The following is a 16,409-nucleotide window of genomic DNA, read 5'->3' as shown; positions in this document are numbered from 1 at the left end:
GTCTAGAAGAGGGACTTTTTATACTTTTTCCACTCATGACCACTTATCACCTCAGAAGTTTTTAAGGGACCTCAGTGTATGGTTATGTAAAATAAGTTCACAAATCAAACATTTACTGATAAAAAAGTTATAAAGAAATTTATATCAAAAGCAATCTCTTTAAGTTATATGACCCCATATGGGAGTTGCAACCCAAAGTCTGATAAACAAAATCTAAGCTGATTACGTCTTGAATGCCTGGTCATCCTTCTTGGATGTCCAATCTCAAATCCTTCTTGTAAGGAACAAATCTGATTAAACCTCTCTCAATTAAATTTTTTCAATAATTCTAGATACCCAAAATAAGATTCAAATGCCTTAGGTTTATTTTGGTGTCTCTGTTAACCAGAGAGGTGGCTCATGGTAAAGTCCTGGGTTCATCTTTGATGTGGCAAAAAACAAAACCTCTTAAATTCTACTTAATGAAATAAAAATTTTCTTATAACCAACACATAATCATATATCGGAATGTCAGAAAAATGAATACAGTTACTGAAACCTCTTTAAAACAATATAAATGTTAAATGTAAAGAGTATAGTGTATTTATTTAATCAAATATTGATATGTGATATTGAAGGCAATCCTAGTCTACTGGTGCATGCACCTATTACTAATATGGAAGCCATAACAAGTTTGTTCATTTCTCCCATTCTGTTCAAGAGACACAATCCAGGGTGGTAAAGAGATTATGTGGGTCACTTTCATCAACAATTAAATCCCAGGAAAATAACCTCTGAAGAGCTTCCAGAAGGGGGCCTCAAGTCTTGCAACTATATTCACAGCAATGCAAATTCCCTTAAGAACCCAATGTGGTTTTTTAAAAAAAATAGTACTGGAATGAAGACTAAAACAGCTCTCTGGTCTTCAACATCCTATTAAACATCTCTCTGGCGAAACAGAGCCAACTTGCCAAAGTCATCAGCTTCCAGATAAAAATAAGACACTACCAAATCGTGTTTCACTATGATGTGTCCTCAAACTGAAAGGAAAATTATCATTTAGATGTCCATATTCTAGCATGCACATAATATTCCACCAACACACATTTCAAATTTTTTCTCTTTTAAGCAACGCTGTCTCTAATGAGATCACTCCGTCTTTGATCCTAATTAAAATAAGAAACTTGTAATACCTTTAATAAGTCACAAAGCTCTTCCCTGATAACTTCCCCTCCCCCCTCCTGGAAAAGAGAAAGGAAAAAAGAAAAAAACCCACACCACAAAAGAAAACACAAAACTAGCCACTCTGAATGCAAGGGAATGTGATTCTCCTCTGGTTTCAACTACAAAGAAAGACGATGAGTAATCAAAAAAAATGCTAATCAAAATGCTTAAAGTTAAAGGCCACCCTTCAACACCCCCCCCCCAAAAACCACAGGCTAATTTTCTTTTCCTCCCTCAATGCATTATAGCATTTTCCCTGGATTCTTGGAATTGTCACAGTCTCCTAGATGGTTGAGTTCATCTCAATGTCAACCAGGGCAGAGAGGAGCAAAAGAGAAAAAGAAGGAGAAAAAAAAAAGCCCTAACTTGGAAGGTTATTTAGGACAATAATGTCTTTCACAGCCTTACTCCGCCCACTCCGGCCCCACTTGACCTAACAGCAACCGTTTTGCAGCTTGGGAGAAAAAAAGTGCAATCAAGGGGCTTCCCCCCCACCCCCATCCCCAGCAGCTTTCCTTTAGGAAAGGGGAAGCAAAAGCAGCAGGCAGCAGGGAGACCCCAGGACCCGCACGGAGGCAGCTGCACTTCGCACGGGTGCGGCCAACTATTCTTGGAGCTACTTACATCCCTAGATCTCTTCTGGCTGCCCTCCCCCATGCCTTCCCCAGTGTCCTCCGTTGTCCCTGCGGCTGACCCAGCAAAGCCCCGCAGCGAGCCGCGAGCGCGCGCACACACCCACCTGGACTGGATGCCTGATCCCCGCAGGCGCCGCTCCACCCAGTGAGCGCTGCTCCGAGGCTCCGGCGCAAATGAGGCGCAAATGAGCTCGGCCGGCCCTTGTCTTCTGTGCAAGTGACCCAGGGCGGGCGGCAGGGCGGCACCGCAAGGTCTCCCGATGTCACCTTCGGAGCGCGCCCGCCCAGGCTCCTCCAGGTCAGGTGGAGCGGCCTGGTGCAGGTCGGAGGCCCAGGGCGCCCGAGCCAGCCCACCCACCGGGCTCGGCCCGCCCAGCACGGCTAGCCTAGCCTAGCCTAGCCGGGGAGAGCTGCAGAGCGCGGGGAAGGGCCTGCAGCAGGCAGCTCCAGCCGGGCAGCTCTGGGCGGCTTCCAGGTCTTCCAGTCCCTCCTCCCCCGCCTCCCCGCCCGCCCGCCTGCCTGCCTGCCCGCCAGCGACGTCCGTCCACTGCTGGAGGCGCAGGTAGGACCTGCCAAGGGGCCAGTGGAGCTCACAGGCGCCTGCAAGCACAGCAGCGCAGGAAGGAAGGAGTCTCCTGCAACCAGCAGAGAGGCTCCCGCCACGTCCCTGAGCGGGCAGTGTGGCCAGCAGTCTCTGGAAAAGAGCCCCTAAAAACTTTTAAATGGCCACGGGGTCGGGGGGTGGCTGGGAAAAGGACCTGGACTCAAAGGCCCCCACCTAGGGAAATCAAGAGACCACTTAGGGCCCAGAGAGAGAGCACAGCGGCGTTTGCCTTGCAAGCAACCGATCCAGGACCAAAGGTGGTTGGTTCGAATCCTGGCGTCCCATATGGTCCCCCGTGCCTGCCAGGAGCTATTTCTGAGCAGACAGCCAGGAGTAACCCCTGAGCACGCCGGGTGTGGCCCAAAAACAAAAACAAAAAAAAAAAGAGAGACCACTTAGTCCTGCGTTCCCAATGAAGGGTTACTTGTGACTCCATAATTTAAATTTCACACTTATTTTTTTTAACACTTTCTGGATTACAGTTTGAGCAATAAGGCCAACTAATGAGGCAGAAAGAGAGAACTAAAAGGGTCCACCATATAAACGCCACACAAATTCAGTTTTCAACAGAGATGGCATTTTTTTTTTTTTTTGGCACTGAAAAGATAAAAGGCAAGGTCTTAATAAGAAAATTTAGAATTTAGGTCAGGAAGGTCTCATGTTGTCATACAAAAGTTCATTTATTTTTTTTTTACATTCTAAAATGAATGTAAATGTGACTTTCGAAAAGTCACATTTGACACTAAAAGAAACCCCTGCTATGGAATCTTTCTCCTCTCTACTGAATATTAGAAAGCAAATTTCATTTATAATAGAAGTACTGGACAGCAAGTAAAACAGTTAAGCGCAATGGCTGCTTTGTTTTAAAAGGTGATTTACTGTTCACTTAAATGTCTCAGCACTTGACGGGGGGGGGGTGGTCATCACGTAAAAATTGTTCACATGTACTCTCATTTTCAAAGTTAGAAATAAAGTATATTCATTTGCTCGAGGTTCAGATAGCAAAGTTTAGTGTCTGACCCAAAAGCTAGAATCCCTCTCTTTGCATATTCATTACTTATTCATTCAAATGCTTTTGTGTTTTTTCTGGGTGTGGGGAGATCACATCCAGCCTGTTTCAGGGCTTACTCCTGGCAGGGCCTGTGTTACCAACCATATCCAGGCTGATGATGGAATCTGTGTATGTCATGTACGAGGCAAATACCCTACCTACTCATTGTACTATATATCTCTGACCCTCAAATTCTTATTAACTATTATATGTTCAGTAAGATACCAATTCACTAAGATCCAGCCACTTAAAGAGGCTACAGTTTGTAAATATGTAACACCAGTGTCACACAAGGTGGTAAATGCTACAAGGGCGAGGACTGTTTTATTAGGAGAGTTACCTAACCCAATTTGAAGGGTGGAACCTGGGATTAGGAAAGGTTGGCTCATTATCCAAAAGAGCAATTCTGAGAGCTATATCTAAGAAAGTAAGGAATTTGTGCATTGGGTAGAGAGAGGAGGACACTAAGATACAGTGCAATATCTTGGACAATACCAAGGGTTGAGAATGGTGGAGATAAGAAAGACAATCTAGAGACAGCTTCTGTGCCTCTGGCTTAAATTATTGAGTAGGTAGTAATTCTGCCTTTTAGGTGAATTGATTCAGTTCTAGAAACATTGGTATTGAAATGCCTCAGAGAGAGCCACAGGTAAACATTCAAAAGGCAGGGGCCAGAGAGATAGCATGGAGGTAAGGCGTTTTTTCCTTGCATGCAGAAGGATGGCGGTTCAAATCCCGGCATCCCATATGGTCACCTGAGCCTGCCAGGAGTGATTTCTGAGCGTGGAGCCAAGGGTAACCCCTGAGCGCTGCCAGGTGTGACCCAAAAAAACAAAAACAAAACAAAAAAACAAAACAAAACATTCAAAAGGCAGCTGGATATACTGGTTCAGAGCTCAAAAGAGATTCTAAGGTAGAGATAGTTGAGTCATCATGGGTTTCTGGTTGAAAGAGTAGGTGAGATCATCCAGAAAGAATGCTGAGGAAGAATGCCACCCAAAAAAAAAAAAAAAAAAAAACACCTAAGTAATACTAACACTCAAGGCAAACGTAAAGAAAAGATAGTTTAGAAGATGACTGGGCAAAAGGTAGGCACCACAGAAATCAGAGCATTTCCAATACTTCAAAGGGCTAGCAAGATAATTTAGGGGTGTCCTTTGACTTACTATGATCTGGGAAGCAGCAGTTTCTGTGGAGTACTTAAGGATTAAAGAAATAAAACTCACATTTTTAAAATTGGAAATAGATACAGGGATACAGAAGTTATAAGAGAGTAGAGAGAATACCTTTAGAATCGGGATCACAGGAGACATCTACCTCTGACAATAGAAAAGAAGGATGAAGGAGATGCAGAAAAAACTGGAGTGAGAGAATGGAAGATTAGGAGCTTATATAAAAGTTACCTAATATGAAACAGTTTTGTGCAGTCTCAGATGAAGCTGTGGACACTAGAGACCAGAGCGATAGAAGTGAGACCCCAATGATGTAAACTGCAGGAAACTGAAGAGATTTGAAACAGAAATGACGTAAGAACTCTGAACAACTCAGGAAGCAAAGTAAGTATTAATATCATGACTTTTACAGTTATAAATCCACATAAATTCATGAATCCCCTGTGAATACTTCTCTGGGTTACCCAGTGAAGCAGATTCAGAGTCAATCTTTCTATTACACAAACTCAGAATCACTACCATACATTTGGGTGAAAAGGCATTTTAGCAATCAGAAGAGCTAACAAATAATTAAGAAATAGTCTAAGTGAGTTCACAGTGAAGTTCAACAGGCAAATATTATTTGGAAAGACTGGTTTAACTATTTTCTGGGATGACTTGGTGACAAATAGAGCCAGATACCTACTGATGATGACCTTTGCCTGATGTAATGACCTCTGATACTACTAATGGAAGTGAAAAATAGGGGCCGGCGAGATAGCATGGAGGTAAGGCGTTTGCCTTCCATGCAGAAGGACGGTGGTTCGAATCCCGGCATCCCATACGGTCCCCTTGTCTGCCAGGGGCGATCTCTGAGCGTAGAGCCAGGAGGAACCCCTGAGCGCTGCCGGGTGTAACCCAAGAACAAAACAACAAAAAAAAAAGTTAAAAATAGAGAAAAGGAATTTATGAAACTAGTTCTAACCTTATGAACTAGATACCTACTGATAATGGTCTCTGCCTGATGGTGTAATGAACTCTGACACTACTGATGAAAATAAAAAAATAGAGAAAAGGAATTTATGAAACTAGTTCTAACCTTATGAACAGAAATTTCAAACACGGTTAAAGAAAAATTACAGAAAAAATGTCAGGTTGTTACTTTTAAAAATAAACCACCCTGGGGGCCGGGCGGTGGCGCTAGAGGTAAGGTGCCTGCCTTGCCTGCGCTAGCCTAGGACGGACCGCGGTTCGATCCCCTGGCGTCCCATATGGTCCCCCAAGCCAGGAGCGACTTCTGAGCGCATAGCCAGGAGTAACCCCTGAGCGTCAAATGGGTGTGGCCCAAAAACCAAAAAAAAAAAAAAAAAACCAAAAAAAAAAAAAAAATAAACCACCCTACAAACAGCAGCAAGTGTTAAACTTCAAGAAGGTAGTTAGGAATGTTTACAAACATTTCCTTTGGTGGATCATTTACAAGTTGCAACTTATTTACATACAACATTTTTTAAACAGTATAGTGTTAGTTACAAGAAAAATTTGCTTACATAAAGGACATGTAGGAACATCAAGTATTTAGTTCAGTATTAGAACATCCTCCAAATAAGCAAAAATCAGCCATATGTGCCAGAAACAAAAGGCTCTATACTGGGGCACAAAGAGCAAACAAGAATTCAAAAAACAATAATAGGACTGGTTTATATAGGCAGAAAACACAGACTACTATAAATATTATCTCTTAAAGAAATTTCTACTGAGAAGTAATAGGACCAGAGTAATGATGAACATTCAAAAGACAATTCTGAAACTGATTCTAAAAAGGACAAAACAAAACAAAACAAACAAAAAAAACAAACGGTAAATGTAAGTTGAGCCAGATAACTAATGGAAGTGGAACCAAGAAGGGAGATGGATCTAGAGATAGTCGTGGAGGGATGTTGGCATCCTCGTGGCAGCATGAGTGTGATGCAATGACCAGACTATATGCCTAAAGCATTATCACTATTATAAATTTTGTCACCTACATTTACAAAACAAGAAGATATTGAGGCTGGAGCACCACTGGGTGTGGCCGAAAACAAAACAAAACAACAAAAAATCAAAGAAAACATTTTTGCAAAAATTTTAATTCCATATCAAATGTGTAGCATTTAAAATTGCCAGCAGAAACAAAGCACCAACTTTGCTGTGGTGAGACCTAATGTGACATCAGTCTACTGGGATCCACAATCTTGCCAGGTACAATATGATCTCATTGCTCTTAAAAATACTTTTTTGAGGGCCTGACATAGTGCAAGAGGCAAGGCACTTGGCACATGACCACACTGGCACAAGATTAGTTCAATGCTCAATACCCCGTATGGTTCCTCAAGTAATTCTAGGAGTGACCCCTAAACACAGAACTGGAAATAAGCCCAAACTACTGCTGGTGTGGTCCAAAAAATGAAAACAAAACAAACAGGAAGCAGGATTTATGTTAAGCCATTTTGCTTATCTTATTTAGTCTTCATGATAAATTTAAAAACAAATTTAAAAATAAGTGAATTCGTCTAAATTTTAGACTAACTTCTAGATTTTTTCAGAGATAATTACCTAGATCATTATAATTTTTGGTGGGAGGGAGGCTTAAATTGGGTAGTGCTCGGGGAACTATAGGTGGAACCAGTAATTCAAAACAGGAGATGCCTAAAGGCAAAGCAAGGGTCTTAACTCCTGAACTATCTTTACACACCCCTGCACCCCTAACAAATATACCCATTTCACTTTCTAAGAAAATAGTTTAAAATTTAGAATATATTTATCCTTCAAAACTCCTTCTATCCTTTCACCCCCTCAACCCTGATCCATTATCTCTATTTAGCCCTCTTTACCCTCAGTCCTTAACTCCTCAGGAACCAGGACCTGCCCCCTTGTCAGTAGGCTGTCACCAGGCTCCCGAAGCAAAGGGATATCCTCTCAGACCCCACCTCTCACTCCAGCAAGAAGAATGACTATGACAACCTCAACTGAGCAGAACTTTTCCTGAGACCATAAAGACTTTATTCTAGACTTCACCCTAGGATCTGTGCAAAAACCAAGATTTCTAGTTACAGACTGACTTTGACAACCATGACTGAACAGAACTTTTCCTGGGACCATAAAGACTTTGGGGTTTGACAACTAACATGCCCAGAGCCTATAGTCAGTCTCATGACAGTATGCTTCAGAGGGAGAGATGCCCTGTATCTCTGAGGCCAAGGAAATTTTCTTTCTACTTTCCCAAATGTTTACTGATCCTATGAAAAGCAAACAAAGAAACAAAAAACACTTGCCACATGTGCCCTTTATTTTCAATTTTATTTAGATTTATAGCTTTTAGATAGGGTCCCCTGCCTTACTCCCCCCCCCCTTTTTTTTTACAGAACCATAGAACATGAATTATCTGATTCTGCCTCACATTTATATTTCTGCCTACAAACTGAGAAAAGGGAAAAAAAAAAAAAAAAAAAGTGAATGGGACCCAGGGCCAAATAGTCCCAGGAGCAGAGTGGAAACAAAAATTGGTCAGCCCTAAATACCCAAACCAATGTCAATGACAGTAGAACCAAGAGACCCAAACTATAACAAGCTATACACAAAATGGAGTTTTGTCTGTTACACTAGCAGTCTAGGGGGCTAAGTATGGAGGTATGGGCTGCATGCTAAGAACTCTGATGGAGAGAAGTCAACACTGATGGGGGGAACAGCCCAAATTCACTGTCACTATGTTACTGAAATACAACTGTGAAAGACTCATAAAAAGTAAAAAAAAAAAAAAATAGAATAGATTTGTTTCTTTAGAAATTAAACATATTAATATGATATATTACTCTTAATATTGTATGTTTAAGATTAAAAGTAATGTGTTATACATCTCAAGCTATGTATATTTAAAGCAAAGCAAATCGAGGGACCACAGTCACTCTCAAAAGGTTCCACAGAGGTGAAATTGGATTTGCAATGTACTAAATTACACCCAACTCCTATGCCATAATTTGTTCATTTCAAAGATGTTCTATAATGCTATCATCCTACTTAGATTTATTTATATCAGTAAATCATTATTTAAGTAAATTAGAATACTAAATCTGAAAACCACGAAAAATATAAATGATGGAAAGGAAGGTTTTCAAAAAACATTAGAAAATCCACCATTTAAAATACTTATAATTTATACTTTGTTGTGGTATATAAGTTGTTGACTTTCTATACATTTGTTAAAATTCAAGTATTATTCACATCATTTTTTCTTAATTCTCCAAGTAAAATACATGCAACTTGTAACATACAAAACACTAATCTTTAAAAAAAAATCATATAAATAAGTTTATTCTAGTCATGGTAAAATGAAATTTTTTAGATCATTACATGTAAAATCAATTTAGAAGTATGTTAATCTAATTTGTTTTACCACAAGCTAATCTCTCAATGAAAAGCACAAATAAAATTGTAATAAGATTAAGTGATTTGGTGATATCAAAGTACAAATTTGAAAACTAAGTATGCATACAGATCTAAATAACATAAAAAATAAAGCCTATTTCTGGAACCCAGAATAGGTCTTATGCCAATAAACTTCTGGGGTGAAGCCTTTTTGTAATCAGGCCAAGAGTTTTTTTCCATTTTCCCCATATTTTTCTGGGCCTATGCAAACAACAGCGATTGCCACCATCACACCTTTACTATATTTTTTTACTCTTATCCTTTAAGGAAAAAAAAAACACAATTTACTGAACTTAAAAACAAATAACTGTAGTAGAATGCCTGTCTCAAATACAGGCAGGAGATGGGAAGTGGGGAGATGGTAATGTTACACTGGTGAAGGGGAGGGTGTTCTGTTTGTGACTGTAACACAACTATGATAATGTTACTTATATAAAAAATATTTTTTAAAAAATAAAGCCTATTTGACCTATAATAAAGCTATGAAGATAAAAAGACAAAAAGAAAAAAATATAGTTTAAACAATCCAAGCATATATCCCAACATATCTTTAAAACTTTTCAATTTTGGGGCCGGGCGGTGGCGCTAAAGGTAAGGTGCCTGCCTTGCCTGCGCTAGCCTCGGACGGACCGCGGTTCGATCCCCCGGCGTCCCATATGGTCCCCCAAGCCAGGAGCGACTTCTGAGCGCATAGCCAGGAGTAACCCCTGAGCGTCACAGGGTGTGGCCCAAAAACCAAAAAAAAAAAAAAAAAAAAAAAAACTTTTCAATTTTCAATTTTTAGAAGAGCTTTTAAGAGTCTATCAATGGGTAGGGCATTTGCCTTGCATGTAATTGACCCAGGTTTGATCTCCAGCATCCGTAGCCCCAATTCTGCCAGGATGATCCCTAAGGGTAGAGCCAGGAGAAAGTTCTGGACACTGCCAGATGTGCTGCCCACCCTTCCACAAAATAAATAAATAAATAAATAAATAAATAATAAATAAATAAATAAATAAATAAATAAATAAAATAGAGATGAAAGTTTTTAATGGAAAGGCATAATACCACTTACTCACATTTGGAAAAGCAACTAGCATGAAAACAAGAGCAAGAAAAAAGGAACAAAGTATTTTAGCCCCACTGAATACAGTTCACATATAAAAGAACTGTATATTCTAAATAAAAAAATTTTTTCATATAGAGAATTTAGATTTTTTAAATATTTTCACTTTCTGCTTATTAGAATATCACAATCACTCTGAGAAACTTCAAATTGATCAAATGTGGCTGAATAAACTGACACGAGCAGAAGTTATTTCAGAATCAGCCTTCTTAATCAAGAATAAGTTCTCAATTTTGGTGAAAAAGAGCTTTCATACCTTTTGATGAGATTCTACTTTTTCTGGCAAATTTGAAAGTCATGGCTTACTGACACCAAACAATTATTTGAAATATCTAATTCTAGGGCTCAGGAGAGCACTCAAGTGGTAGAGCACATGCCATGCATGAGGGAGATCCTAGATTTGTCAAACCCAGCATTGCATGCTCTACCCCACCCAGCACCACCAAGTATAGCCCATTAATAATGAAAGACCAACACCACTCCACGAATTCCAAGCTACTTACCCCTTCTTGTTTAGTAAAGAGATTAAGACAATCACTCAAAGCTTCACAGGTTTCTCTAGACGCTTCAGAGACAATTTCAACTTTCTGAAGAAATGATGGAAGCATTTCTATAAACACAAGATAATAAAACAGTATTTCTAAACACCACAAACATTTCAATATCTCCGAACTATTTACTTCCTTCTAGTGACCTTGAATAAAGCTATACCAAGCTTGTTGGGAATCATGTTATAATTGTTTTAGGGTCCTACTTGGTGGGGCCAGGTACTACTCTTGGCCCAGTTTTGGGGAGTTGTTTATGACAGTACTTAGGTGTCAGGTAACAAATCAGGTCCACCAGTAAGTAAAACACATTAGCCCTTGGAACTACCTCTTCTGCCCAAGGCATCATTATCAAGCACCTACAGCTGTAGGTAGGGAATGTAAAGTAGTACCAAAAAAGAAAGGATAAAGCCTTGTTCTACAACAGTCTATTTCGTGGACAAGAACAAGAACATTAAAGTTTACAAAAATACTGTCAGCTGCTTAGATCACAAGGACTCAAAGCACTACTTGTAAGCAATAACATTTCTTTTTTTTTTTTTTTTTTTTTTTGGTTTTTGGGCCACACCCGGTAACGCTCAGGGGTTACTCCTGGCTATGTGCTCAGAAGTTTGCTCCTGGCTTGGGGGACCATATGGGACACCGGGGGATCGAACCGCGGTCCGTCCAAGGTTAGCGCAGGCAAGGCAGGCACCTTACCTTTAGCGCCACCGCCCGGCCCCAAGCAATAACATTTCTGTTTGCCTGTACTAGACAAGAAATTTTATTCAAAAATAAAGTACTGGGGCCGGGAAGGTGGCGCTAGAGGTAAGGTGTCTGCCTTGCAAGCGCTAGTGTAGGACGGACCGCGGTTCGATCCCCCGGCGTTCCATATGGTCCCCCCCAAGCCAGAGGCGATTTCTGAGCACATAGCCAGGAGTAACCCCTGAGCGTCAAACGGGTGTGGCCCAAAAACCAAAATAAATAAATAAATAAGTAAAGTACTAAATGAAGACAAAAATAATTTTGTCAGTGGCACAATGGCTAAGGCATCATATCTAAAGAAAGCACTAATTAAAGTTCCTACAGTTCTTACATGAATAAATTTGTCTTTCACAATCAATTAAAAAAAGTTTTCTTGTGGAGAGCTGATAACTCTCAGAATAGGTTTAAGATGTGAAATGAAGTGGCAATATAAGAATCTTTTCGATTTGCCCTCTACAAAATTCTTTACCTACCCTTGCCAAATGCCCATCCCAAACCAAATAATGCTTACAAGACAAAATTAGGAACCCTGCACAAAATGCCAACAAAGGTAAAATGTCACATCCTGTTCAGCTTAATATAAAAAATCTATACTTAGTTGAAAAGTTTTTACTTTATGTTAATTAAATATTAAAATCGCTTATCTGTCCTTTCAACCAAATGCAAAGAATATTAAGAAACTTTTCAAGAATCAAGCTCAAGTGTATGAGACCAGCAAGAATGGCTGTGGGCTGTGGCCAGAGTTCGGACTTAAAAATGTCAGTTTTGAATCAAGTTCACCTCAATATGTGAACCCATATGCAGCTGCCTGTTGATAGTGAATGCAGTTTGAAGAACAAAAAGCCCAAGTCTAAATCTAGCAGAAGTGTGTGAGACCAGCAAGAGCACAATAACTCTCCACTTTGCTCTGTGGCTACACATTTCTTCCAGTCAAGGAGCTGCACCACAACACATAGAGTACCACTCAACAAATGTCACAATGGAAAAACTATACAGAATCCCACCACACCTTGTGACTGAATGTAGTGTGGTGACACAACCCATACCCGCCAACATAACCTCTCTGATCAGGACTTTAGAGAGGATGTTCAAGAATGTTCAAAGAACTTAAAGAAACCATGGAACAGACAGCTCAAAAGACTCATGAGGATATGATAATAGAAATGAGAAAACTTCAAACAGAAATATCAGGGCTGAAAATCATGGTAGGTGAAATGAAAATCTCACTGGAAAGCCTTACCAATAGAGTAAGAGCCACTAAGGAAAGAATCAGTGAACTAGAAAATAAACTGAATAACACCTCCATAAAAACAGAAGAGGCTGGAAAAAAATCCTCAAAGAAAGTGAACAGATAACAACAGAACTCTGGGATAAACTCAATAGAAACAACACAAAAATCAATGGGGTTCCAGACCCAGAAAGAAAACCCAGATGGAGAATCAATACTCAAGGACATCACTTCAGAGAAATTGCCTGAATTAAAGAGTGCTTACAACCACATCCTAGATGCCTGAAGAGTACATATTGAAAGAGATAAAAAGAAAAACACCCCAAGGCACATACTAGTCACAATGATGAAAACAACAGACAGGGATAGAATACTAAAAACACAACAGCAAAAAAAAAAAGAGAGAGAGAGAGAGAGAGAGAAATTGCATACAAAGGTGTATTCTTAAGATTTACAGATTTATCAAAAGCAATTCTTAAGACCCGAAGGCAGGGGTGAGATATAGTGACAAAACTCAATGAAACGAATGCTTCCCCCAGGATACTTCACCCAGCTAGACTGGAGGAAGGATATTCAGCTTCATGGATATACAACAGATCAAAAATTTTACAGACTCAAACCAACCTTAAAAGAATAGCTAAAAGGTCTACTTTAAACAAGGCAGATCCAAAAACCACACCAAATTCCTACAAGATGACATTTAATCCCATGACAATAATCTCTTTCAACACCAATGGATGAAATGTATCAGTAAGAGACAGAATGGCGGGCCCGGAGAGATAGCACAGCGGTGTTTGCCTTGCAAGCAGCCGATCCAGGACCAAAGGTGGTTGGTTCGAATCCCGGTGTCCCATATGGTCCCCCGTGCCTGCCAGGAGCTATTTCTGAGCAGACAGCCAGGAGTAACCCCTGAGCACCGCCGGGTGTGGCCCAAAAACAAAAACAAAAACAAAAAAAAGAGACAGAGTGGCAAAACAGAACAAAATGTTGAATGGAGCAAAATGCAAGAAACACATACAAATAGAACAAATAGAACATAGACTCAAAGTCAAAGGCTGGAGAACAATCATTCACACAAACAACTCTCTTAAAAAGGCTGGGGTGAGCAAGAGCACTTTTCCAGACAGAATCAGTTAAAGAAAGACAAACAACTCAACTAAATAAACTAGGCAAAATGTTTAAGGAGGCAAGAAAAAATTATTAGATATAATATTCAAATGATTACTAATTATAGAGAAAGAAAATTAATCTAACTTCCTATTTAGAATACACAAATTCTCTAAGTAGCTGTGAATATATTAACATTAGAGCAGGTATTACTAAAATTTACTGTCTTGAATGTTGGTGAAGAGCTAGGTAATGAGAATCTCTCCTCCATGTATAAAAGCACAAAGGAATTCTCCCACTCTGGAAAATGACTGGCAGTATTTGCTTAATAAAACACATGTGTGTTTTTGAAAAAAAGAAAAAAAAAGAGGCTGGGGTGGTCATAATATCAGACAACACAGTCTTTAAGCTTAAGAAGGTTATAAAATACAGATGGACATTTTTTTTGTGTGTGTGGTTTTTGGGTCACACCCGGCAGTGCTCAGGGGTTATTCCTGGCTCCAGGCTCAGAAATTGCTCCTGGCAGGCACGGGGGATCATATGGGACTCCGGGATTCGAACTGATGACCTCCTGCATGAAAGGCAAATGCCTTACCTCCATGCTATCTCTCCGGACCCAGATGGACATTTCTTAATAATCAAGTATATGGACAAGAAGAAGAAGAAGAAAGCACACTTATAAACATATATATGCACCCAATGAGGGCCACAAAATACTTAAAACAATTACTTATAGATTTGAAGAAAGACATCAATAACAACACAATAATAGTGGCAGATTTCAATACCACCCATTTCACCCCTTGATAGGTCAATCAGGATAAAACTCAACAAGGCTATACTGGCTCTGAAGGAAAAAAAAAGGAAGAGAGTGACAAATATATAGGGCTCTCCATTCCCAAAAAAACTGAAGACACATTCTTCTCCAATGGACAGGGGACAATCTCTAAGATAGATGACATGCTAGGTCACAAAAATTACCCCCACAAAATCAAGAGAGTAGAAATTGTATAAATAACCTCCTTAGATCAACATGCACTAAAAGTAGAAGTGAATTACAAGCAGACACAGTGAAAAACTTTAACACCTCAAAGTTAAACAGCTCACTCTTGAACAGCAAGTGGGTCAGAGATAAAATCAAAGAGGAATCAAAAGATTCCTGGAAAAAATTAGAATAAAGACATAAATTATCAAAAGTTATGGGGCACAGCAAAAGCCGTATTAAGAGGGAAAACTATAGCTTTCGAAGCATTCATGAGGAAGGAAAAAAAAAGCCTACATAAATAACTTAACAGCACAGCTGTTAAGATAAAGCAAAAATAGGGAAACAGAAGGGAATAACAAACTCAGAGCAGAAATTAATAAAAATGGAACCCCCCTAAAAATAAAAAATATCCATGAAAGAGTTAGTTCTTTGAAAAAACAATAAGCAAGATTGATAAACCACTAGAAAAACTCACAAAGAGATAAACTGAGTTAGAAATGAAAAGGGAAATATACTATACATATTTCAAAAATTCAAAGGGTAATCAGAGATTACTTTGAGAAACTTTATGACACAAAATAGGAGAACCTGGAAGAAATAGATAAATTCTTGGACTCATAACCTCCCAAACTTGAATCAAGATGTCTGGAATATCTGAACAGACATGTCACTATTGGGGAAATTAAAATGGTAATCAAAAGACTTCCCCAAAACAAAACCTATGCCCAGATGGATTCAATACTGGATTCATTCAAACCTTTAAAGAGAACCTATCGCCAGTTCTTTTCAGGTTCTTCAAGGAAACTGAAAAAACAGAAATACTCCCAAATAGCTTCTACAAAACTAACCTCACTCTGATAACAAAATCTGACAGAGATGCCACAAAAAAAGAGAACCTCAAGCTGAAGAGATAACATGGAGGTAGGGCATTTGCCTTGCATGCGGAAGGATGGTGATTCAAATCCTGACATCCCATATGGTCCTCCAAGCCTGCCAGGTGCGATTTCTGAGCATAGAGCCAGCAGTAACCCCTGAGCGCTGCCAGGTGTGACCCAAAAACCAAAAAAAAGAAAAAGAAAAAGAAAGAAAGAGAGAGAGAGAGAAAGAAAGAAAGAAAGAAGAAAGAAGAAAGAAAGAGAAAGAAAGAAAGAAAAAGAAAGAAAAGAAAGAAGAAAGAAAAAGAAAGAAAGAAAGAAAGAAAGAAAGAAGAAAGAAAGAAAGACAGACAGACAGACAGACAGACAGACAGACAACAGGCAGGCAGACAGACAGACAGACAGACAGACAGACGAAAGAAAGAAAGAAAGAAAGAAGAAAGAAAGAAAGAAAGAAAGAAAGAAAGAAAGAAAGAAAGAAAGAAAGAAAAAGAGAGAGAGAAAGGAAGAAAGAAAGAAAGAAAGAAGAAAGAAAGGCCAATATTCTCGATGAACACAAATGCAAATATCCAAACAACAAAATTCTAGCAAATAAGATTCAATGGCTCATCAAGAAGTTCATACACCATGACCAAGTAGGATTTATTCCAGAGATTTGAGGACAGTTTAACATACACAAGTTAATCAATGTAATATACAATATCAACAAAAGAAA

At 39.4% G+C, this 16,409-nt stretch overlaps 1 protein-coding gene across 6 annotated transcripts in view; it reads right to left on the bottom strand.

Annotated features, from left to right (window-relative positions):
• Positions 1 to 16,409, bottom strand: part of OSBPL1A (oxysterol binding protein like 1A) — a 455,856-nt gene that overhangs the window by 116,280 nt on the left and 323,167 nt on the right. For 2 of the 6 annotated variants that reach the window (XM_049770012.1, XM_049770013.1), the window contains one exon: positions 10,714 to 10,820. In XM_049770012.1, the coding sequence (XP_049625969.1) occupies positions 10,714 to 10,820 (107 nt within the window). Of the gene's footprint in view, positions 1 to 1,827; positions 1,901 to 1,942; positions 2,206 to 10,713; positions 10,821 to 16,409 lie in introns of those variants that run through there. The other 4 variants (XM_049770017.1, XM_049770016.1, XM_049770015.1 and 1 more) reach the window with 4 other exon arrangements.

The sequence above is a fragment of the Suncus etruscus genome, chromosome 3 (assembly GCF_024139225.1).
Source record: "Suncus etruscus isolate mSunEtr1 chromosome 3, mSunEtr1.pri.cur, whole genome shotgun sequence".
Classification (NCBI taxonomy): Eukaryota; Metazoa; Chordata; class Mammalia; order Eulipotyphla; family Soricidae; genus Suncus; species Suncus etruscus.
Note: the sequence above shows the minus strand (reverse complement) of the source record. Positions and strands in the feature narration are given on the sequence as shown.